Source organism: Ranitomeya variabilis, chromosome 1 (genome assembly GCF_051348905.1).
Source record: "Ranitomeya variabilis isolate aRanVar5 chromosome 1, aRanVar5.hap1, whole genome shotgun sequence".
Lineage (NCBI taxonomy): Eukaryota > Metazoa > Chordata > Amphibia > Anura > Dendrobatidae > Ranitomeya > Ranitomeya variabilis.
In genome coordinates this window covers 516,790,982-516,814,966 of record NC_135232.1, presented here as the reverse complement: position 1 = coordinate 516,814,966, position 23,985 = coordinate 516,790,982, and the positions used below count along the sequence as shown (strand labels likewise).

The 23,985-nt window shown below is 42.6% G+C and overlaps 1 protein-coding gene across 5 annotated transcripts in view; it reads right to left on the bottom strand.

The window, feature by feature from the left end:
• The window catches only part of TJP3 (tight junction protein 3), an 80,645-nt gene that overhangs the window by 37,360 nt on the left and 19,300 nt on the right, over positions 1-23,985 (bottom strand). For 3 of the 5 annotated variants that reach the window (XM_077253677.1, XM_077253659.1, XM_077253667.1), the window contains 9 exons: positions 15,277-15,333; positions 7,202-7,326; positions 4,687-4,789; positions 3,545-4,103; positions 3,089-3,192; positions 2,807-2,975; positions 2,177-2,282; positions 2,031-2,092; positions 1,267-1,354 (listed from right to left, as the gene is read on the bottom strand). In XM_077253677.1, the coding sequence (XP_077109792.1) occupies positions 1,267-1,354; positions 2,031-2,092; positions 2,177-2,282; positions 2,807-2,975; positions 3,089-3,192; positions 3,545-4,103; positions 4,687-4,789; positions 7,202-7,326; positions 15,277-15,324 (1,364 nt within the window). In that variant the 5' untranslated portion in view covers positions 15,325-15,333. Of the gene's footprint in view, positions 1-1,266; positions 1,355-2,030; positions 2,093-2,176; positions 2,283-2,806; positions 2,976-3,088; positions 3,193-3,544; positions 4,104-4,686; positions 4,790-7,201; positions 7,327-15,276; positions 15,334-16,960; positions 17,100-23,985 lie in introns of those variants that run through there. The other 2 variants (XM_077253642.1, XM_077253650.1) reach the window with 2 other exon arrangements.

Genomic DNA, 23,985 nt, shown 5'->3' with positions numbered 1-23,985 from the left:
TCCATCGCACCTTTTGTCATGTTCCTTCTCCATAAGCTTCTGGGGTGCTTCGTCCAGCAGCAGAGGCTGCTGATCCTGATCGGACTCCATCCTTAGAAGTTTGGAGACCAGAAGCAAGGAATGCGCATTTGGAGCTTGATAAATAGCCCCTCCTTCGGTCAGCGTAATTGCGCCGCGCCCTTCGGTTATTCTCCCCCCCCCCCCGCAGCTGCAGGGGATTAGCCGACACCTGAGGGTGATCGGCGAATATTTTCCGGTGGGCGCCGCCATCTTGGAGCCTCTGCGCATGCGCTCTGCGACCCGGAAGTCACCGCCGGCTCCGCCTTCATACGTCACCCCTAGTCCACAGCGCTTCCTGTCAGCGCTGTGAACAGTGTGGGACGCCGAGATCTTGCCAGGAGACTCCGAGTGGCGCCACCATGATGCCGCCGTCCCCACAGAGCCCCCACAGCATTCGGGGGAGGGGAATCGTCATACTCACCACGCGCCGGCTCCGGAGACAGGACACCCCCTGGCGACCGCTCCTCGCTGAATAGCCACCGCCATGCAGCCCTGCCAGGGCCACCGTGACTACCTCAGGTACCCCGCACCGGCCGAGGTAGGAGACCCCCTCGCTACCTAAATCGGTCCGGCCGGCCTGGAATCCCTGTAGAAATCTTCTGTAGGATCCAGTCTCTTCAGGAACAGGAAACCAACTGATGCATGGGAGAGGTGCCGCCCTTTTTGTATCTGTAGGTTTCCTGTTCCTTAAGGGCAGATCCCCTCTCTCGTAGTGCTGTCATGGGAGTCCGAATAAACAGTGATTAACACTTTTCTTTATCCAATGGGATGAGATCTCCCCTTTTCTGACGTCTGGTCCCATCATGTCGGCGCCTTTCCAGATTTCAAATTTCCTGCCAAAATGACGGTGCATTCCACTCTGGAACGCATCATGTAAGTCTCACTGACTCGGTGATGTGCGTCACTTTCTACATGCACCCACGCCTGCCGCAGAAGCTCCGTAATAGCCTTACTACAAGAGGTTCAATTCGGTTTTCTTCAATATAAAATAAAAACATCACTTAAAAGTATAATTGAAATAAGCCTCACAATAAAGCACAAACAAAATGATCACAGAAAAAAACTCCAGCTCACCAGTCAAAAACTGGTTTAAAAAAAAAAGAACTGAAAAAAAAAAAAAGAGAAAGATTAAGGTTGAGCAAAATGAAAGTCTAAAGTGAACATGTGCCATTTAATGTTTATTAAGAAAACAAAAATATGGGATACCCCACTCGCATATCATGTCGCTCCTTATCCTTTGGTGGGTCTGTATCTTCCCTGTATTCAGTATTCAATGGAGGTTCACTATTAATGGCTATGAGGCAAAACAAATTAGGAAAAATTAGAATAGCTTATACAGAAATATGAGTCAGTGTGGAGAGCTGGCAGCTTTTAAAGTCAAGGGTTTGTTGTTTATGATGGGACACACAGAGACTTTACAAGCAACATCATCTCATAACCAAAGACATGTGAAAAAATAACCGCTCCTTTCTTCCTCTCCAATTCACTTACAGACTCTGTCATGACCTTATAGACAGACAGTGACACAACTAGTCTCCCATGGCCATGTGGAAAGGAAAGTGATCCTGATAGACATTTTGGTTCTAAGTTTCAAGGAGCAAGTCCTCCGTGGCTCTATAACATTACAGAAGATTGAAGTAGAGCACATGTGCAGTACATCAACTTCTTGTATGTAGAGTTACACTGTGGACCTGTCCGTCTATACCCGTGTGCCAAAATAACATTTTACCTTTAGGACAAACAAGTCCAAAACTGTGCAGAAAGCTGCTCACTCTGCCTCTTATAGTCTTGCATTTCGTATGTCATTACTACATTCCATCCTATAAATGATGTCGGTGGTGGATAATAGAGAATTGTAATTGTACTTTTACTCAGATTCCCGTTCTCTAGTACTATATTTTTACTTAGCAGAAAGTGGAAAGAAGCGACACAAATGCAAAGCAGCATTTTTCTCTTTCAAACTGCCTTACCAGCTTCGTGTTCCAATACATCCATATGCGGGGATGATGCTCCATTGAATTGATGAGTTTCCCTATGAATTAAAAAAAAAAAAAGATTCTAAGTTTAAAGAGACATGTATCATGAAATTTTGAAGGCCAAGTATAATGGTTCTTACACGGGGTTGTCCAAACTCTCCGAGGAACTTCTGTGGGTTTGTCCCGGAGGTGGTGGGGGTGGCTGAGAAGGTGGAGGGGAGGGATCTGAACTCAGCTCTGATATATCTGTCAAAACAAACAAACAAAAACTTTACATGGTGGCAGCAGCATAACACCCATGGTCTGTGTCCCCCAATGAGGTGAAGGAGAAAAAAAAAAAACTTTACATGGTGGCGCTAACATTTTTTACTCCATATTTCTTTGCATTTTCAACCTGAAATGACACCTGAAATCTATCATTTATCTGACATCGGCTAGTGAGAAATAAACCTAGCGTCACAAAGGATGAGCCAACCGCAAAATATATTATCTACGTCTAACAGTCTCGCATGGAAGCAATGGAATGGAAGCTATAAGAAAACCATATTGTGCAGTCAGGTCAGTCGTCTCTATGACAGTATACAGCTAGCTGATTGTTATGAGCTCCCCCACCTCTGTTAATGGAATGATGGTTGTTGTATTTATAGGCAGATATACGGTAACCCTTAAATACAGAAGACTCCATGAAGAATACAGTCTATGCTAGGTATGTCACTTTGCAAATAGTATTTTAGTCAGGTCTTCAATATATGGATAGCACAATATCTCACCATCTGGAGCGGAGCTTCGGCCATCACTTTCACTGTCTCTTACTTCTGGAATGTTGACTAGGAACTGTCGATTATCTCTCAAAACTGTAAGAGTAAGTTTGCCTTTTGACTTCTCAATAAGCCGACGAGTGTCAATCAAAGACATATTCTCACTTGCCACACCATTTATCTATAAATTAAAAAAAATAAAGCTTATTTATATAACTTTCCCAATCCAGATTACAGTGCAGGAGAGACGGAAAAGAACTGGAGGATGAAGCGCGCAAGTAAGGAAACACGAACCTTAAGAATGAGGTCGCCCTCCTGCAGGGATTTCTCCTGAGCGGCCAGACCAGACTCTGTAATATGTTTAATGAAGATCTGACTACCCAGCTTCAAGCCATATTCTGTAAGGAATATAGAAAAGTAGTAGAAGTCTGAAATTCCTTTTATCAGTAGTGGCTAGTCAGTTTCATAGCTGGATCTCAAAATTCTGCTTGCTAGATCCAAATCCGGCTCTAAAACCAACTAGGTGCAGCAACTGATGCAATGGTTGAATGGGGGCAGTCTCCTAGCACACTATGGCATCAATTTCCCTATCCGTTTCCCTCCCGCATTTTTGCATCATGCTGGACTGAACAAAATCCAGACGGTCACATATATGGAAATGAGGCCTAAGAGTAAAACACGTCAGATTTATGGTTACTTATAGACCATTAGGAGTAAAGAGATGAATACATATTGTACACTGCAGCATACCTTGATTCTCCATGCGTTTCACCAGTACAGTTTTAACAGGTTTGGAGGGTACATCTTGAATGGGTAGGCGTTTGAATCCAGATACCAGTTCTAAGCCATTGTGGTCCCTTTGCCCTGCCTCACTGCCAGAATCCCTCATGGAGTAATCTCCAGCCTCACTCACAGAACCTTCCAGAGCACTGGTAGCATATTTCATTCTACTAGAGGACATTGTATCACTGCCAGAACCATATTTGTCTTTTCCAGTCCTCTTTCTTGAATAATTTCCCATTTCACTTCCCCGTCCCCTGGTCCTGCGGTGTCTGGCATGGTGTGAAGATGGGGTGCGAGATCCTCCAGAGCTACGTCCACTTGAAGAATCCCCATCATAACCTCGAGCTGTATCCTCAAGTCCTTCTCTGATAGAACTTGCGTATCTTTCTCTCCACTGCACAGGAGATTCTGGTTGGTCTTCATATCTGCCATTGGAATCAGATAAGCGCTCTGATGTGTGAGACATTTGTGAGGCAGGTACAGAGCTGCTCGCTGGAATCTGAATTTTTCTAGGTCGTTTTACTGTCTGTAGCAGAAAAAAAAAGGAATTTAAAGGAATAAAAACAAATTGTATAAAAATTAGGGAAAAAAAATATGCTGAGCGGTACATTTATTAATATAAATACTTGTATACGAGTCAATATCAGCAGAAGTATGAAACCCTGTGAACACACATATCTTGGGCGTATTTGCTGCTGGCAACTTCAAGCAGTCCTGCCTAATGGGTTGAAAGAACGTAGCACAAAATAAATAAAAAAAAAAATGTAGTTTTAAAAATGTCAGATGCGCCTTCCAGGATTAATTTACCAAATTTTCAATAACTTGTCCTTCCAGAACAGAGGTGATCCCTAAAGCCCCAGCCCAAGTTGCATTGCCACTTAAACAATTAAAAAACTTAAACAATTAGAAAGGCTAGTATTAACAATGGTGGTTTGGTGACAGTAATTATTTTCTAAACATCAAAAAGAACTTGTGCTATGGAAAGAAAACAGACTCTATATCTATTGTTTATTATTAGATAGTTGCTTAATTGTGGCTCAATGTTTGATTTCTGACACCAATTATTCTCTAGGTTAAACATACTTGTTAAAAATCAAACCCCAGCTTACCACATTGGCAGTTTTGGCACAGGATTTCAGCGTGTGTATAGCAAAAGACGAAGTCACATTTTCCATAGATACGCCATTTACCATTACTATGCAATCTCTGGTCCTGCAGAATAAAAAATGTATAGTAATAGAATAAAGGCAGTAAAGGTAGTGTGAAAGAATAGTACCACTTTAAAGGATATGGCAAACAACTGCTTTTTCAGGTGCATTCTGCCTGGAAGTCACCTGAAAAAGCACAAATAAAAAAAAGAGAAAAAAAAAAAAAAAAAGACACCCAACATTAAGTACTGTAAATTAACATATGGACTGCTATATAAAATGACTTGCTGGGAATAAGTTCTGTTTTTTTTAGTTTCTGTTCAGGCTTCAATAGTGACCTGACCATTCCTCTGGCAGACCGTGCTCAAAAACAGCCACTGCTTATACACTACTCACGAAAAGTTAGAGATATTTGGCCTTCGGGCAAAACTTCAGAACGAACATAAAAAGCAATCTAACCTTTTCAGGTGAACGTAATATGACATTCTCTGAACAGTTAGATATGTGCATTCAAAAGTTTAATGCTTGAGTACTTTTTACACATCTTGATGTTCTCTAACAAAAATAGTTTAATGGCATACCTTAGTTGGCCAAAAAGGTCCAATTAGAATTGGTATACTATTGGACTATAATTAGTCCTCCACAGCATGCTCTTTACATTTTGACATCATGAGACCAAGACAACACCTAACAATTGATCAACGGTGTCACAGAGTGCTATCTGCAGGTTGCAAGGAGATACAAAGAAACTGGAAGAGTCACAGAAAGGCAGAGAAGTGGGACGTCCTTTGGCCATATCCCGCACTGATCACTTCATTGTAAACAATGCCCTTCGGAACCAGATGACGAATGCCACACAACTCCGAACACATTTAAGGGAGGCAAGAGGCACCCAAGTGTCACGTCAGACCACTAAAAACAGTTTACCTGTCTACATATCAGCATGGTCTGCGTGCTAGACTACCTGTAAGGGTACCAGACCACACCACCAGGCACAGGCGTCATTGTCTTGCATGGGCCAGAGAGCAGATATGCTGGACAAGGGACTAGTGGATCTCAGTGCTGTTCACTGCTGAAAGTAGATTTACGCTGAGCAGAAATAATAGCCGCCAATGATGTTGGAGACTTCAAGGAGAGTGCTATGCATCAGTCATTGTTGTCACCAGACAAGCCTTTGGTGGTGGTGGTGGTATAACAATGTGGACAGGTGTGTCTAGTCAATACAGAACTGTCCTACACTTTGTGAATGGTACAGTGACAAGCTCCTACTACTTGAATAACATCATTAATCCATCCATTGTGCCTCTGCACAATCACAGGCCTAATTTCATCTTCATGGACGACAATGCTCCAGCTCATCGAGGTGGCATCATTAGCTAACGGCTGCTGGAGACTGAAGTACTTGAAATTTAGTTGCCTGCACTTTCTGCAGACCTGAATCCTACAGAAAATTATGGGATCAGCTGAGCGCTGTGTAGAGGCCCGTAACTCTGTACTTCAGAACCTCAAGTGCCCTGAGGGCCGCCATGTCTCGGCAGACAATAACTCGACCAGTGAAGAGCATGAGATGTCGTTGCCAAGCTGTAATTGATGCTCAAAGCCACATGACAAGTTATTGAGACACTAACATTTTTGTTGGGGAATACCTACCATTGCTCTTGGCTTTTGTTTCAATAAATTGTATGAGATGAGCAAATCTCCATTGCATGGTTCTACATAAATGCTCTACGTTCATGTTAAAATATCACTGTAGCCTGAATTTACACTTTTCTATAAATTTCACCCAAAAGTCAAATGTCCCTAATGTTTTGTGAGTAGTGTATATGAAATTAAAACAAAGATGCTGGCAGCAAGCAACGCCGCCACAAAAACAACTGAAAGGTCGCCAGAGACCACGCTTCAGGAGAAACACAGCCAGCAGTTTTCTGAAGCATCTTCCTATAGCAGAACTCTGTGGATATGTCAGTGTCTAAATGATGCCATGTGAACCCCCCCCCCCGATTAACATGAGAACATCTTAAGGGTATGCGCACACGCTGCGGATTTTGCTGCGGAACCGCAGCGTTACAGTACAATGTAAACCTATGGGAAACGAAATCCGCAGTGCACATGCTGCGGAAAAAAACGCGCGGAAACGCAGCGGTTTATATTCCGCAGCATGTCAATTCTTTGTGTGGATTCCGCTGCGGGTTTACACCTGCTCCAATAGGAAACTGCCGGTGTAAACCCGCAGCGGAAACCACAATAGAAACCGCGATAAATCCGCAGTAAAAACCGCAGCGGTTTTGCACTGTGGATTTATCAGTTCCGCTGCGGAAAATTCTGCAATGGAATCCGCAGCGTGTGCACATACCCTAAAGCTTTCACCAAGTTCACCCTTTACTATCCAAGAATGTGCTACTAGGACAGATTGCACTGGGCACACCATCCCCCATTGTTACAGAAAGGACAGGAAGTACAATAAAGTTGCACATACTGCAATCTACCATCAGCAGGTCCACCACGGACAACATCAGACACAATAACAGAATTGTCCCCATTTGTTCTAGATGGTCGATCTCTGCCTCCAGAGATTGCAATGCCGAATCCTTTGCGAGGGTCCTGTGGACAGATTTATTTTTTGTTTAAATACATGGAGATTAACACTGCTAATATTTTTTATTATGAACATATTGTAAAAGTGACAATCCATTATAAAAGTCAAATACATTGTTATGAATATACATGATACAGTAGTTATCCAAAACGAAGGACAGCCAAAAATATGAAAATCAATATCAAAGTCTTTACAGGGGCTCTCCAGTTAACCTCTGGGATCTGCACCGATCAGGGAATTTTTATCTCCATTGTAAAATGGCAGGTTGGATGCCCGACTACTATTCCATTCATTGTCTGCGCACCACCACTCCCGGTCTGCCAATTGGTGTTAGTTTGTTGATCAGTGGGGGTCCGACTCCTGAAACTATCACCTATGCTGCAGACAATTGCAGAATTGTCCTATGGCGCTCGCGCTGACATCAGTGAGGTTAACGGAGTTCATTGGCTATGAACGCCTCTCTCCTTATCCCCATCACCGCGAGTCACTGAGCTGCGCTAACACGCGCAACTCAGTATCTCTGCTGGATGTCAGGTTGAACGGTTGCATCATGCCACTTCAGCAACACATCAAGATATAGCAGAGCTAGACATATCAAGGGACAAATGGATTGTGTTCTCGTTGGACAGGTGAGGAATATGGTGGTTTATTAACTTTGGTATTTTACAGGCTTCAGTGGAAATCATCTTCTTGTCAAACAGGTGCGTATAAGTTTGCTTTTTTTTAATTTTTCTGATTAAATGGGAAAAAGAGGAATGGGAGTGCTTATTTCAATAAAGCAGTCTGTGTCATTATTTCAATTGAACTTTATTCTGGGTCATTTACAATGACTATGGGTTTAGTAATGGGGGCGTCTTATAGAGGGGGCGTCACCTGGCAGAAGGTGTTATTAAGGACCCCTGAAAGAGGAGTCGAGTGAAACTCCAGCTTCAAACAGTCTTTTATTTATTTATTTTTAAATAATATATTTCTTTGGTTTTAGGAAAATAACAGTGCATACAATACTTTAGACTGACAAAAATGAGGGATTAACCCCTTAGTGACAGAGACAATTTGGTACTTAATGACCAAGCCAATTTTTACAACTCTGACCAGTCACTTTATGAAGTTATAGCTCTGGAACGCTTAAACGTATCCCACTGATTCTAAGATTGTTTTTGTGACATATTTTACTTCATGTTAGTGGTAACATTTCTTCGATATAACTTGGTCTATTTATGGAAAAAAAAGGAAATATGGCAAAAAATTTTAACATTTTGCAATTTTCAAACTTTTCATTTTTGTACCTCAGAGAGTGGTGTCACACAAGATAGTTAATAAATAACATTTCCCACATGTCAACTTTATATCAGCACAGTTTTGGAAACAGTTTTATTTGATAGGAAGTTATAAGGGTTAAAATATGACCAGCGATTTCTCATTTTTCCAACCAAATTTACAAAACCATTTTTTAGGGACCACCTCACATTTGAAGTGAGTTTGGGGGGTCAAAATAACAGAAAATACCTAAAAGTGACACTATTCTAAAAACTGCACCCCTCAAGGTGCGCAAAACCACATTCAAGAAGTGTATTAACCCTTCAGCTCTTTCACGAGAACTATAGCAATATGGAAGATAGAAATGAACATTTTGCTTTTTTCACAAGAAATTTACTTTGGAATCAATTTTTTTTATTTTCACAACGGTATCAGGAGAAAATAGACCAGAAAATTTGTTGTACAATTTCTCCTGAGTACGCCAATATCCGGTATGTGGTGGAAAGCCACTGTTTGGGTGCATGGCAGGGCTCAGAAGAAAGGTAGCACGGTTTGTCTTTTAGAACGCAAAATTGGCTGGAATCAAAAGGTGGCACCATGTAGCGTTTGGAGACCCCCTGATGTACCTAAACAGTGGAACCCCCTTCAATTCTAACCCCAACACACCCCTAACACTAATCTCAACCCTAATCCTAACACACTACTAACCCCAACCCTAATCCCAACCATAACCACAACCCTAACCCCAACACAAACCTAACCCCAACCCTAGCAACAACCCTAACCCGAGCAACAACCCTAACCTCAAACCTTAACCCTACCCTAACTCTAGCCCCAACCCTAACCTTAACGGAAAAATTAAAATAAACACTTTTTTAATTTACTGTTTTTACGTAACTAAGGGGGGTGATAAAGGGGGATTTGATTTCCGATTATTTTTTGGCCACTGTGATAGGGTCTATCATAGTGATCAAAACGAACCAATAGGAAAAATTTCCGATTGTTGCCGGGTGCCGGCCGGCAGATCTCAGCTGGCGCACTGCGCATGAGCCCATGATTTTCTTCCAAGAACAAGACACCAACGGCTGGGGCACAGGACCGAGGGATGCAGGAGGGTCCAGGGACACCGGAGGTACCAGGTGGGGTCACGGGGGGCCCCCCCATTTCTCTCTCCTGATGTGCTAGATCATATCAGAGGAGAGACAAATTAAATGGGAAATTAGACTTTTTTTTGTGGTCGTCGTTATTCCGTGAATAACGGTGATCACAACACTGGGGTCAGTAAAAACCACCCCGAATCATGTTCTCTGGGGTCTCAGCTGAAACCCTGGAGTATTTCCGACACTGTGGGGCACTATAACCTTATTTCTCAGCGCCGTTTATAAGCTGCGCTGAGGAATATGCACCCTGAACTGCCGCTGTTAAAAGGCGTATTGGCAGTCATTAAGGGGTTAAACCTACAGAAAATAAAATACAACATAGTATACAGAGCTGTATTGAACAGATTACATTAACTAATGACTACTATTAAATTAGAACAATATTTTCTGGATGATTCAACCAACCCTTCCAATTAGCATTGAAAACTTGTAACTTATTATTTTTGTGTGCTAGCATTTTTTCAAATGCAAAAGTTTTATTTATCGATTGTATTATCTCTTCGTTGGCAGGAATTCCTGGGGATTTCCAATTTCTTGTAATTGCTACTTTTGTAGTTAGAAGAATATGTGATGCAATTACTCTGCCATTGGAGGAAATAGAAGGTATATCTAAGAAAAGTAGTGATAAAGAAGGAGATGGTTTTTATTTTTTTGTGGTGTAGAGAAGAAATCAGATGAAAAGTAAATGACCAGGAAGGGATTACTGGACAGCTCCAAAACGTGTGGATTTAAGAACCTTTTTGGCCACAATTACGCCAACAGAGTTGAGTAGAGGAGGGGAACAGAGAGTGAAGCCTCATTGGGGTGTAATACCATCTTAAAACCGTTTTCATATAAGACTCAAGAAAAGATGCACATTTGAAGGTGTGAGCTGCAAAATCTAGTGAGCTTGTCCATTCAGTGCTTGAGAATGTCTTATTCAATTCTTTTTCTAATGATAAACAGGAGTCGACTTAATAAACATGAAAAATGTTTTTATAAAATGATATATAGGTTTTAGACCCACTTTATTAGAAAAAAAAAATAAAGTTAAACTGTGTTTTATTTTATTTCTAATAAAAGACTTTATTCTAGTTGTGTCTTTATTTACCTTGTAACTATAGGATTAGTAATGGATAGGTGTCTTATAGGTGCTTCTCCATTACTAAGCCGTGGGCTTGATGTCACCTGACAATACAAAAGGTGACATCAACCCCACAAACATGAACCCCACTTGCCACTGCTACAGGGAAAGTGGGAAGAGTCGGGCAAAGTGCCAGAATTGGCGCATCTAATAGATGTCTTTTGTAGGCGGCTGCGGGCTGGTATCTTTAGGGTAGGGAGTGTCAATATCTATGGCTACTTACCAGCCTAAGAATACCAACCCCAGCTATGAGCTTTAGCAAGGCTGGTTGTCAAAAATGGTGGGTACCCACGCCGTTTTTTTTAAATTATTTATTTTAAATAATTTAAAAAAAAAACAAAACAAAACAGCATGGGGACCCCTGCATTCTTGATAACCAACCTTGCTGAAGATGACAGCTGAAGGTTGCAGCCCCATGGGGTCAATATGATCACTGCACCCCTGTATGAATTAATTGAGAGGTGTAGTTCTTAAAATTGGGTCACATTGTGGGTTCTGCTGTTCTGGCACCTCAAGGGCTCTCCCAGTGGGTTATGGCACCTGCAAACCATAACGGTATAAGCTGGCGCTCCTTTCTTTCTGAGCTTTGCACTGTGCCTGAAAAATATTTCCTGATTACATGTAGGGTATTGGCGGGGCACTCAGGAAAAAATGGACCTCAATTTGTTGTAAAAAAAATTTGTATTAGCCCTTAGAAAAATTACAAACTTGGGGCTAAAACAACATTTTAGTGGTAAAAATTTAATTTATTCTTTCTTCACTGGTCAGTGGTATAAAATTCTGTGAGGCACATGTGGTGTTAATGTCATCACTGCACTCCTACATGAATTCACTGGTGGGTTTGTGTTGTCCTGGCACCTTAAGTGCTCTGTCAATGTGACATGGCACCCTCAAACCATTCCAACAAAATCTGAACTCCAATATGGCGCCTCTTCCCTTCTGAGCTTTGCACTGTGCCTCAAAAGTAGCATTCCCCACATCGGCGTGCCAGGAGGAATTGCACAACAAATTGTATAGAATTTTTCCTGTTACCCTTATGACAATGCAACATTTGGGGCTAAAAACATATGTGGGGAAATTTTTTATTTTTACTGCTCAACGTTATAAACTTCTGTGAAGCACCTGAAAGTTCAATATGCTCACCACACATCTAGATCAGTTCCCTGAGGGGTCTAGTTTCCAAGATAGTATAACTTGTGGCGGGTTTTCACTGTTTAGGCACATCAGTGCCAAACGTGACATGGCGTCCGCCAATTGTTCAACCAAATTTTGCATTCACAAAGTCAAATGGCGTGCCGTGTCCCCAAACAGTGGATTTCTCCCTCATTATTGGCATGCTCAGGAGAAATTACACATGTTTTGGGGTCCAATTTTTCCTGTTACCTTTGTCAAAAAAAAAAAAAAAAAAAAATGTATCTGAAGTTAATTATTTGTGAAAAAAGTTAACATGTTCCTTTTTTCACATACCATTAATTCCTGTGAAACACCTGAAGGGTTAATACACTTCTTGAATGTGGTTTTGAGCACCTTGAGTGGTGCAATTTATAGAATGGTGTCACTTTTGGGTATCTTCTATTATATAGAAGACCCCTCAAAATGACTTCAAATGTGATGTGGTCGCAAAAAAAACCAAAGTTTTGTAAATTGTTGTAAAAATGAGAAATCGCTGATCAGCTTTTTAACCACTTTTAACCACTTGTTCCAAAATTGATGTAAGGTAGACATGTGGGAAATGTTATTTATTAACTGTTTTGTGTGACATGACTCTCTGAATTAAAGGCACATTAATTCAAAGTTGAAAAATTGCGAAATTTCGTAGTTTTTTTTCATTCACAAATAAACTGAAGTCATACCGAAGAAATGTTACCACTAACATGAAGTACAATGGGTCATGAAAAAAAAATCTCAGTTAATGGGATCCACTGAAGCGTTCCAGAGTTATTACCGTATTTTTCGGACTATAAGACGCACTTTTTTCCCTCCAAATTTGGGAGGAAAGTGTGGGTGCGTCTTATAGTACGGATATAGCACGTGGGGAGGGGGGCAGCAGTGAGTGGGATCGCACTGTTATCCCACTTCAGGATGTCCCCACTGCCCGGAATCAGCTGCTGGGGAAAGCACATGGTCCCGCTGATTAAATGCAGTGAATATTTATTAGCTGCTCCCCGCCCACCGATCAGCTGAGCGGTGAGCCAGGAGCAGCAAATGAATGCTGCACTTAAGCAGCGACACACATGGCTTCCTCAGCTGCTGACTCCTGCAGCAGCTAGGGAGATTTGTGTGTCCTGGGGAGGAGGCAGCAGCAGGGGCCAGAGGAGAGAGGAGATCGCTGCGTACCTGCCTGCCATGCTTGGACACAGAGTGTTGTGCACAAACAAGCCCTGTGATGATGTCAGAAGTGGGCGGGCTGGAGCATCACATGGCAGCTCAGAGCCCTCCCTCTTCTTGACATCATCACAGGTCCTTCAGGCTCCCCACTAGAATCTGCAGCTTCCTCATAACCTGTGCTGTGGAGAGGCAACAAGAGGGAGGGCTCTGTGTGCAGTCATGGGATGCTTTTACCTCACCACAGTGGCTGGCAGGCTGCCACAATTAAGAGGTTAGTCTTTACAATACACAATAAAGCACTCTGCCACTCCTGTGGTGAACTATAACTCCCAGCATGTCACAGGATCTGCAGGACATGCTGGGAGTTATAGTTCTCCCTTGGGATTTTAAAGCAGCACTCCAGTGCTATTTTGCAGTGCTGGAGTGGTGCTTTCAATATCAGCCCTGTGCCCCCTTTCTTATACTCACCCTCCAGCATCTTCATATAGTACTTCACAGCCACCACACTGGTCCCGCAGCTTCCAACATAATAACATACTATTATATATAATAACACCACATATAATAGTATGTTATTAAATATTTTACCACATTTTTTTGCTTCAAAATATTTTTTTTCCCTATATTCCACCTCTAAAACCTGGGTGCGCCTTATAGTCCGGTGCGTCCAATAGTCCGAAAAATACGGTACCTCATAAAGTGACAGTGGTCAGAATTGTAAAAATTGGCCCGGTCATTAACGTGCAACCACCGTCTGGGTTAAAGGGAATCTGTCACCCTTGGGACATATATGACCTATTATTAATATGGGCATACAGGTAATAGAAATGATACACTAGTCCTACCTGTATGTCTCATATTAGCGGTCTTGTTGCGGAGAAATGTTATATTCTTTATGTTAATTAATTCTTCCATGCTCCGGGGCGTGCGGTGCCTGGAAGAAGTTCCTGCCTCCTGTCTTCATTATACTCCCTCCCATGCTCGGCATTTATGGCCCCGGAATCCTGCACTCCTTCAGAAATACATACCTGATCCTCCCTCTGTAGGCACTGCATTCAGGGGTCTTCTGCGCAGGAGCTGGCGATTTCAGTTCCAGTGACCTCCAGTGTGCGCGCCGATAATAAGCTCCCCCACTTCCTGCCTGCACAGTAATCGCTAGGATCCATGTGTACATGGCAATGACTATGCAGGGAGGAAGTGGGGAGAGCTTATTGTGTCACAGTGACTCGCCTGCACGGAAGATCCCTGAATGCAGCGCCCATAGAGGGAGGATGATGTGTATTTCTGAAGGAGTGCAGGGCGCAGGTTTCCGGGGCCGTAGCTGACGTACATTGGGGGGATAAGTATTACAAGGAGGATAGGAGGCAGGGATTTCTTCCAGGCACCGCACGCCCCAGAGCCTGGAAGTAATCATGAACATAAAGACAGGATATAACATTTCCCAGCAATAAGACTATTAATATGAGGCAGATAGGCAGGACTAGTGTAACATCTCTATTACCTGTATGCCCATATTAACAGGTCATATACATCTCGGGGGGGGGGGGTTGACAGATTCCCTTTAACTAGTAAGACAGTCTTATAGGTTGGGATGTTCTGGACTCGGCAATCACAAATGTGTACTTTTATTTTACATAAATGTATTTATTGGATCTTTTTTTTTGCTCTTTATTTAGAGATTTTTAAACTTTGTAATAACTTTTTTTTTTTACATTTTCCCACTACGGGACATCATCCTAATACTGACAGATCGCTGATCTGATACTCTGCAATGCTTCTGCACTCCAGGGCATCAGAGCAGCATCTGGCAGGGAGGAGGAGTGTCAGCTGAAGGAACCCGCCACCATGAGTCACCATAGAGACCATCAGCACAACGCGATCACATTGTGCTGATGGGAGTTCACTTCTGGTTTGCGGGAATGCAGTTCCTGCAGCGCAGCATATGTACGTTGCATGTCGGGAAGGTGTTAAAAATAAACCCTTGCAGTAAAGTTGAAAGTTTACAAGTCAATAATATCTTGAGGACTTTGAATTTTTAGAATGTATCCTGTGTACACCTGTCTTCCAGAGTATGAAAATGGACTTACCCTGGCTAGTGTGACAGTATACTGCTCCCATATTGTCATCTCCTCCATTTCAGACACCTAGTTCGAAAAGACAAAAAAAATTACAAATAAAATTGCATGATCCATATGAGCAGAAAATGTTGCGATTTACCACAATAATTGATTTTTACTGCAAAAATGTATTAAACTTAACAAATACTGTATCCTATTCTGGATTTAAGTGCAATTTAATTTTCTCCACACATTTCAATAATCACTATAGGAAAATATGTGGCAGACAAGACTCCCTGTCTGAGTGCCATGTAGTTTATTATTGTTTAGGAGTACTTCACGGCTTATGTTGAGGTCTTAAAAGGAACCTGTCAGCAGGATTGTGCGGAGTAACCTACAGATAGAGTCAGGTGGGTGCCGTTATACTGACTAGTGATACCTGGGTGATGAAATCCATCTTGTGGTTGTTTAATCTGTATTTGTGGTTTTCAGTTACGGTAATGGGATTCTCATGCTCCGGGGCAGCATTTTGTATATCACCTGCCATGGTGAAGTTCTCCTGTCCCGCTGCCATATCCCCTGATGAGTCCTGGAGGGATGAAACGCGTTGAGAGGCGGATCCCGGGTGGATTGGCATAAACACAATTCTTTCTCTCCTGGATTGATATGTGGACCCATGGTGTTAGGCCTTCAGCCCCACAGGAGAGTTTGTGAACTATCTAGGAAATCCTACTTTCCGATGGATGGGTGAGATTGTTCCTTTTGGTACCGCATATGGATCTTCATTGTGTATTTATATTTGGGCCAATATGAGAGGATTGTTTCCAGTCATTAACTCTGGCCCTATTGGTTCATTACTTCTATTTTTCCTACATTTCCAGTGGTACTGGTATAGGTGGTTATGTGATAGACAGTTTGGTCCTGTGATTTGACAACTTGGTTGGTCTGTTGAGGTACCCTACCCTATAGCTGTTGTCTATATTTTAATTTATACTAATAAATGTTATGTTTTAAAGTCCCCAATTGCTATATTCTGCCTTAACTGTAGGGATATATATTTCTTTTGTACACTTTTTTTCTCACCTGCGCAGTAGCAGCTGTCGGTTCGCCAATATCTGCTACTGTGCAAGGCTTGGCCGGTGCCATCTTCAGACTGATTTTTATTCTTTTAATGAACTAATGTATACCATAAAAAAATAATTATATATATATATATATATATATACGGTATATAAATAATATATAGATTCAGCAGGTAAACTAGGGGGCAGGTCACTGAGAGGTCAGTGACCTGTCAGAAGCCATCCGACCTGGCACTGTCTGTACGTTACTGTGCACAATCCTGCTGACAGGTTCACTTTAAAGTCAAACGATTTATATTGTACCCTTCATAATGAAGGAAATTATTAGTCAGGGCTGATTGCGGAATGTGTTTTTACCCTTACTACGAGGGTTTAGTTGTACCGATGTTATTAGGCAACTATAGCCCAGTAGAGATGTGCCAGCGGGGAATACCCACTCCCCACATCCTTCTACAGCGGGTGCCAAATACATGGGAAGTCATACATTTTACCACGACAGAAGGGGGCACGATTAGCACTCGAATAGAAAACTTACTGTGCAAAATCTGTTTAAGCTGACACATTTGCAGCTTTAGAAGGCGCCATATTTACTGGTCATGCTAAGTGATACTGGGAACTATGCAATTACTTACCTGAAACCTCACAGCCATGCCCAAAACCTGAAGTAAATAGACCTGCGAATGTGTGCACTGAGGGAAGGAGGTCCTGTGCAGGGCTGGCTGCAGCCTCACCTGTACACTGGTGTTTTCCTCCAGAACGTGCCCTCCCACAGTGACACAGGAAGGCATATTCAGAGGGTGGAGAGACAGGACGGGAAGCAGGTGGTGAACAGGGTAAATAGGGCGGGATAAGGCGGCTCTCTAGGACCACAGTGACATGTACATGTGGTTTGTCACTTTTCAGCAAAGCTCGGGGGATAACATTCCTTGTGTGAACAGCCATCTAATATAATCTTGCTGCACGGCTCATTTCAGCCTCACCTGTACACTTGGCTTCAATTTACCTATTGTGGCTCAGTGTAGGCGTGACATAAAGACGCCTACATCCAGGATATACCGTGCTGTAGTTTTAGGATACAATGCTGTGATTCGGCTATGCTTAATGTCTGCAGCATGTAACAATGCTCAGCAGCACAAGTCGGAACTTGGTATTTGGTAGAAAGTGGCCGATTACAGGAGACACTAGCTTTTAGTTATCTGCGTAGAAATAGGATATATGTCTTCATATCCTGAGTGACAGACAATACTAGCATTATCTGTGAACTGGAAAATTGTGGTCTTTACAGACATACGGTAATAACCTGCCCTCGCCCACAAAGTTAATGTGAAAATCTATATTGAATGACAATGGAACAAGTCATCTCTTATTACGCACTCTTCTTATCCCTGGATTAGGCTCTAGTCAGACAAACGTAGGTCCCCGTCATAATGGATAATACATGGCAGAGCATTGGTTAATGTTTGCTAGCTGACACGACTGACATTCTTAGGTCCGTATGAAACAGAAAAATTGCAGTACAAACAAGTCTCGTCTGCTTAGTGGATAAAAACCGGGCTCATGCAGCCGTCCCATATAAAGTAACAAAATCTGTAAACTAACAACAAAAGTCCCCCAACACAGCGTAAAGAATCAATAATGTCTTTATTGAAAATACAAATGTTAAAATGTTTTAAGGAGATAAGAGCAAACTGAAAAAACAGGATGGAAAGAGACATACATTGGTCGAAACATATGATGACAGTATCCTGGGTATAAATATACCACGTGTATTACCTCCAGGATAAAGAATTTAATATCATCCGCTTGAGGCAGAGTTCAATATTGTATATAGGTAAATACAGAATAAAGTGCATGGTGCTCATAGCCAAAAGAGTCTCAAGACAGATATAAAATACTTAATATCTCACACATGTATCTGGGAGTTCCTCTCTCCCGGATTGGCCTCAGGAAAAAACGTGTAATATTGAACTGTGCCTCAAGCGGATGATATTAAATTCTTTATCCTGGATGTAATACACGTGGTATATTTATACCCAGGATACTGTCATCATATGTTTCGACCAATGTATGTCTCTTTCCATCCTGTTTTTTCAGTTTGCTCTTATCTCCTTAAAACATTTTAACATTTGTATTTTCAATAAAGACATTATTGATTCTTTACACTGTGTGGGGGACTTTTGTTGCTAGTTTACAGATTTTGTGGTTGATCATGGTCCTCCGTACCTTTTGTGGCTATTCGGTTTAGCCTATATAAAATAGGTTAAAGGGAACCTGTCAGGTCGCCCGTGGCCTCCAATCCTTCAGCACTCACCTATGTGTGACTAAACTCTCTCCCTAACCAGCCCTGTATAATGTAATTCAGTTAAATGCTTTAAAAAAGAATTTATAACCTCCGCTTTCCCTAAAAAGGTCTCCACCAAGATGGTGCCCCCAACATCTGCACAGTAGGAGCTATTAGATCGCCAATAGATGCTACTGTGAAGGCACGGCCGGTGCCATTTTCAGACTTTTTTTTATGAATTTATATCAGCAAATAAAATTAATAAATCCACATTATAAAGTAGGGGGCAGATCAGTGAGGGATCAGTGACCTGTCAGCAGTCTTCATTATAAATATCTAATCAGAGTATCACGTGAAGACCCCCCACAGGCCGCCCTGGCACACGAGCATATCATTAACCCCTTAACTACTGCCGATACGCCTTTTAAACAGCGGCAGTTAACGGCGCTTAAACCACAGAGCTGCTTTTTATCTGCACTGTGAAAAAAAGTGTTTAGCGCCCCCCTGATTCGGAATTTCTCCGGGGTCTCGGCTGCCGGGGGTAGCTGAGTTCTTAGAGAACATGATTCAGGTCGGTTTTTACCAGCCACAGTGTTGCGATCGCCATTATTAACTGTATAACGGCGACCGCAAAAAAAAAAAGTCAGATTTTCTCTCTTCTCTGATGTGTTCGCGCATCAGAGGAGAGAGAGAAATAGGGTCCCCCAATCACCCCCCGGGGCCTCTGGTGTTCCTGAATGCCCCCGTGAAGTCTCCCAGGCTGCCGGCGTCGTCTTCCGGGAGAAAATGGCGGGCGCATGTGCAGTGCGCCAGCCAAGATCTGCTGGCAGGCACCAATAGGAAATTTTTCCTATTGGTTGATTTTGATCACTGTGATAAACCCTATCACAGTTATCAAAATAAAAAAAAATAGTAAATAAAAACCCCTTTTATCACCCCCTTAGTTAGGGAAAAATAATGAAAAAAATAAATTTATTTCCATTAGGGTTAGATTTGGGCTAAAGTGAGTTGGGCTAAAGTGAGGGCTACGATTGGGATTAGGGGGGTGTTGGGTTTAGGTCAAGGTTAGGTTTGTGGTTAGGGGTGTGTTGGGGTTAGGGTTATAGTTAGGGTTGTGACTAGGGTTATGGTATTTTGGGGTTCGTGTTGGAGGGTTTCCACTGCTCAGGTACATCAGGGGGTCTCCTAACGCGACATGGCGCCACCATTGATTCCAGCCAATTTTGCGATAAAAAAGGCAAACGGTGCTCCCTCCCTTCTGCCCTGCCCCCGAACAGTGGCTTTCCCCCACATACGGGGTATCGGCGTACTCAGGAGAAATTTCACAACAAATTTTGTGGTCCATTTTCTCCTGATACTCTTCTGAAAATAAAAAATAATTGGTTCCAAAGTAAAATTTTTTGTGAAAAAAGTAAAATGTAAATTTTTTTCCTTCAACATTGCTTTAGTTCCTGTGAAGCACCTGAAGGGGTAATAAACGTCTTGAATGTGGTTTTGAGCACCTTGAGGTGTGCAGTTTTCAGAATGATGTCACTTTTGGGTATTTTCTGTTATATTGACCCCCCATAGTCACTTCAAATGTGAGATGGTCACTAAAAAATGGTTTTGTAAATTTTGTTGGAAAAATGAGAAATCACTGGTCAAATTTTAACCCTTATAACTAGGGTTGAGCGAAACGGGTCGATCATTTTCAAAAGTCGCCGACTTTTGGCTAAGTCGGCGTCTCATGAAACCCGATCCGACCCCTGTGCTTGTCGGCCATGCGGTACGCGACTTTCGCGCCAAAGTCGCGTTTCAATGACGCGAAAAGCGCCATTTCTCAGCCAATGAAGGTGAACGCAGAGTGTGGGCAGCGTGATGACATAGATCCTGGTCCCCACCATCTTAGAGAAGGGCATTGCAGTGATTGGCTTGCTGTCTGCGGCGTCACAGGGGCTATAAAGGGGCGTTCCCGCCGACCGCCATCTTACTGCTGCTGATCTGAGCTTAGGGACAGGTTGCTGCCGCTTCATCAGAAGCAGGGAGAGCGTTAGGCAGGGTCCACTAACCACCAAACCGCTTGTGCTGCAGCGATTTCCACTGTCCAACACCACCTTCGGTGTGCAGGAACAGTGGAAGCTATTTTTTTTTTTTTTTCCCCTCAGCGCTGTAGCTCATTGGGCTGCCCTAGAAGGCTCCGTGATAGCTGTATTGCTGTGTGTACGCCACTGTGGAAACCAACTGCTTTTTTCAAAGCACATATCCTCTTGTTCCTTCCTTTCTGCACAGCTATCTTTTTTGTTTGTCCACACTTTTTATTTAATTTGTGCATCAGTCCACTCCTATTGCTGCCTGCCATACCTGGCTTACATTACTGCAGGGAGATAGTAATTGTAGGACAGTTTTTTTTTTTTTTTTGATTTTTTTTTGGGGGAGATTAAGATTGGCATTTCTGCTACAGTGCCATCCCTGTGTGTGCCATCTCTCACTGAGTGGGCCATAGAAAGCCTATTTATTTTTTCCGTGATTTGTGTTCTAAAATCTACCTCAACACAGAAACACTACATCAATCAGTGGGAGAAAAATATTGGCCTCAGTCAGGGCTTGTGTGCCACTGCTGTGTGTGCGCTATCTCTCATTCAGTGGGCTATAGCAAGCCTATATTTTTTTTTTTTTTTTTTTTTTAATATTATTTGGTTTCAAAAGTCTCCCTGAAAAAAAAAAAAAACCTAAAAAAACAGTGGGAGAGTAATATTGCCCTTTCAGCTTGTGTGCCAGTCTTGACTCCTGGGTGTGCCACCTCTCTCCCTCTCATTCAGTGGGCCATAGAAAGCCTATTTATTTTTTTTTTTAAATATTATTGGGTTTCTAAAGTCTCCCTGAAAAAAACAAAAAATACATAAAAAAACAGTGGGAGAGTAATATTGCCCTTTCAGCTTGTGTGCCAGTCTTGACTCCTGGGTGTGCCACCTCTCTCCCTTTCATTCAGTGGGCCATAGAAAGCCTATTTATTTTTTTTTTTAAATATTATTGGGTTTCTAAAGTCTCCCTGAAAAAACAAAAAATACATAAAAAAACAGTGGGAGAGTAATATTGCCCTTTCAGCTTGTGTGCCAGTCTTGACTCCTGGGTGTGCCACCTCTCTCCCTTTCATTCAGTGGGCCATAGAAAGCCTATTTTTTTTTTTTTAATATTATTTGGTTTCTAATTCTCCCTGAAAAAAAAAAAAAAACCTAAAAAAACAGTGGGAGAGTAATATTGCCCTTTCAGCTTGTGTGCCAGTCTTGACTCCTGGGTGTGTCACCTCTCTCCCTCTCATTCAGTGGGCCATAGAAAGCCTATTTATTTTTTTTTTTAAATATTATTGGGTTTCTAAAGTCTCCCTGAAGAAACAAAAAATACATAAAAAAACAGTGGGAGAGTAATATTGCCCTTTCAGCTTGTGTGCCAGTCTTGACTCCTGGGTGTGCCACCTCTCTCCCTCTCATTCAGTGGGCCATAGAAAGCCTTTTTTTTTTTTGGTTTTTTTAATATTATTTGGTTTCTAAAGTCTCCCTGAAAAAAACAAAAAAAACATAAAAAACAGTGGGAGAGTAATATTGCCCTTTCAGCTTGTGCGCCAGTCTTGACTCCTGGTTGTGCCACCTCTCTCTCTCTAATTGTGGGCCATAGAAAGCCTTTTTTTTTTTTTTTTTTAATATTATTTGGTTTCTAAAGTCTCCCTGAGAAAAAAAAATAAATAAATTAGGTGGGAGATTAATATTGACATTAGTGCTTGAGTGACAGTCCTGCGTGTGTGTCATCTCTGTGATTTTGTGCCACAGAAAACAGAGTGTGTAACATTGTGCCTGATTTTCCTTGTGGTCTCACCAACCTGTTAAGGGATATTGAAATCATACTGAAGTTATAGCTCACCGTGTAAGTTGTTTGATAGCAACAAATAAAGTTACTTTGGTTAAGATTTTAAAACAATGAGGAAGTCTGGTGCAAGAGGTCGTCGTGGGCGTTCATTGTCAGCTGGTAATGATGGTAGTGGTAGTGGAGCATCAGGTGGTCGTGGGGATAAAAATATTCCACCTAAGTCTGGAGCTGTGGAGCCAGTTTCGTCGTCAGGCTACACAAGGCCTCGAACGCTCTCTTTTCTGGGAGTAGGAAAACCGCTTTTAAAGGCGGAGCAGCAACAGCAAGTTTTGGCTTACATTGCAGACTCAGCCTCTAGCTCTTTTGCCTCCTCTTCCGAAACTGGTAAATGTAAAAGCAGCGCGTCGCTTGTGGATGTTCACGGTCAGGGACAAGTCGCTTCCTTGTCCTCCTCAGCAAAAACTACAACAAGAGAGAAGGATGCAGCAGGCGACACAACGGGTCACTCCATGGAGCTCTTTACACATACCGTCCCTGGCTTAGAAAGTGAAACATTTAACAGGCCATGCCCATTACAAGTATATTCTGACATGGAGTGCACTGATGCACAGCCACAGCCAGAGTACTATGCTGCTCCTTTGACTCAGACCACCACATTGCCCTCTCAGGGTACAGATCCACAATCAGACCCTGATGAGACTATGTTGCCCCGCCACGAACGCTATACCACCGACCGACACAGTGACACAGACGAAGTTGCACACGAGCTCGAAGAGGAGGTAATAGATGACCCAGTTATTGACCCCGATTGGCAGCCATTGGGGGAACAGGGTGCAGGCGGCAGTAGTTCAGAAGCGGAGGTGGAGGAGGGGCCGCAGCAGGCATCAACATCGCAACAGGTTCCATCTGCCGGGCCCGTATCTGGACCAAAACGCGTGTCAAAGCCAAAACCTGTTGGAGCACAGCGTTGCCATCCGGTTAAAGCTCAGTCTGCAATCCCTGAAAAGGGATCAGAGTCTAGGAAGAGTGCAGTCTGGCATTTTTTTAAACAACATCCAACTGATCAGCGCAAAGTCATCTGTCAAAAATGTTCAACTAGCTTAAGCAGAGGTCAGAATCTGAAAAGTCTAAATACTAGTTGCATGCATAGACACTTAACCACCATGCATTCTCAAGCCTGGACTAACTACCAAACGTCCCTCAAGGTTGTAGCACCCTCGGCCAATGAAGCTAGTCAGCAACGCAACATCCCTTCCGTCACTGTAAGGCCACCATTTTCCGCACCACCGGCAGTATCTGTGCAGGTTTCTTTGCCAGCCAAAAGCAGTCAGGGTCAGGGAATCACCAGTTTTGTAGGAGGAAATATTGCATGTAGGGCACCGGCGGAAACAATACCGTCTCCAACCGTCTCTCAGTCTGCCATGTCCACCGGCACACCCGAAAGTTCCACGATCTACAGCTCTCCAGTCCAGCTCACCCTACATGAGACTCTGGTTAGAAAAAGGAAGTACTTATCCTCGCATCCGCGTACACAGG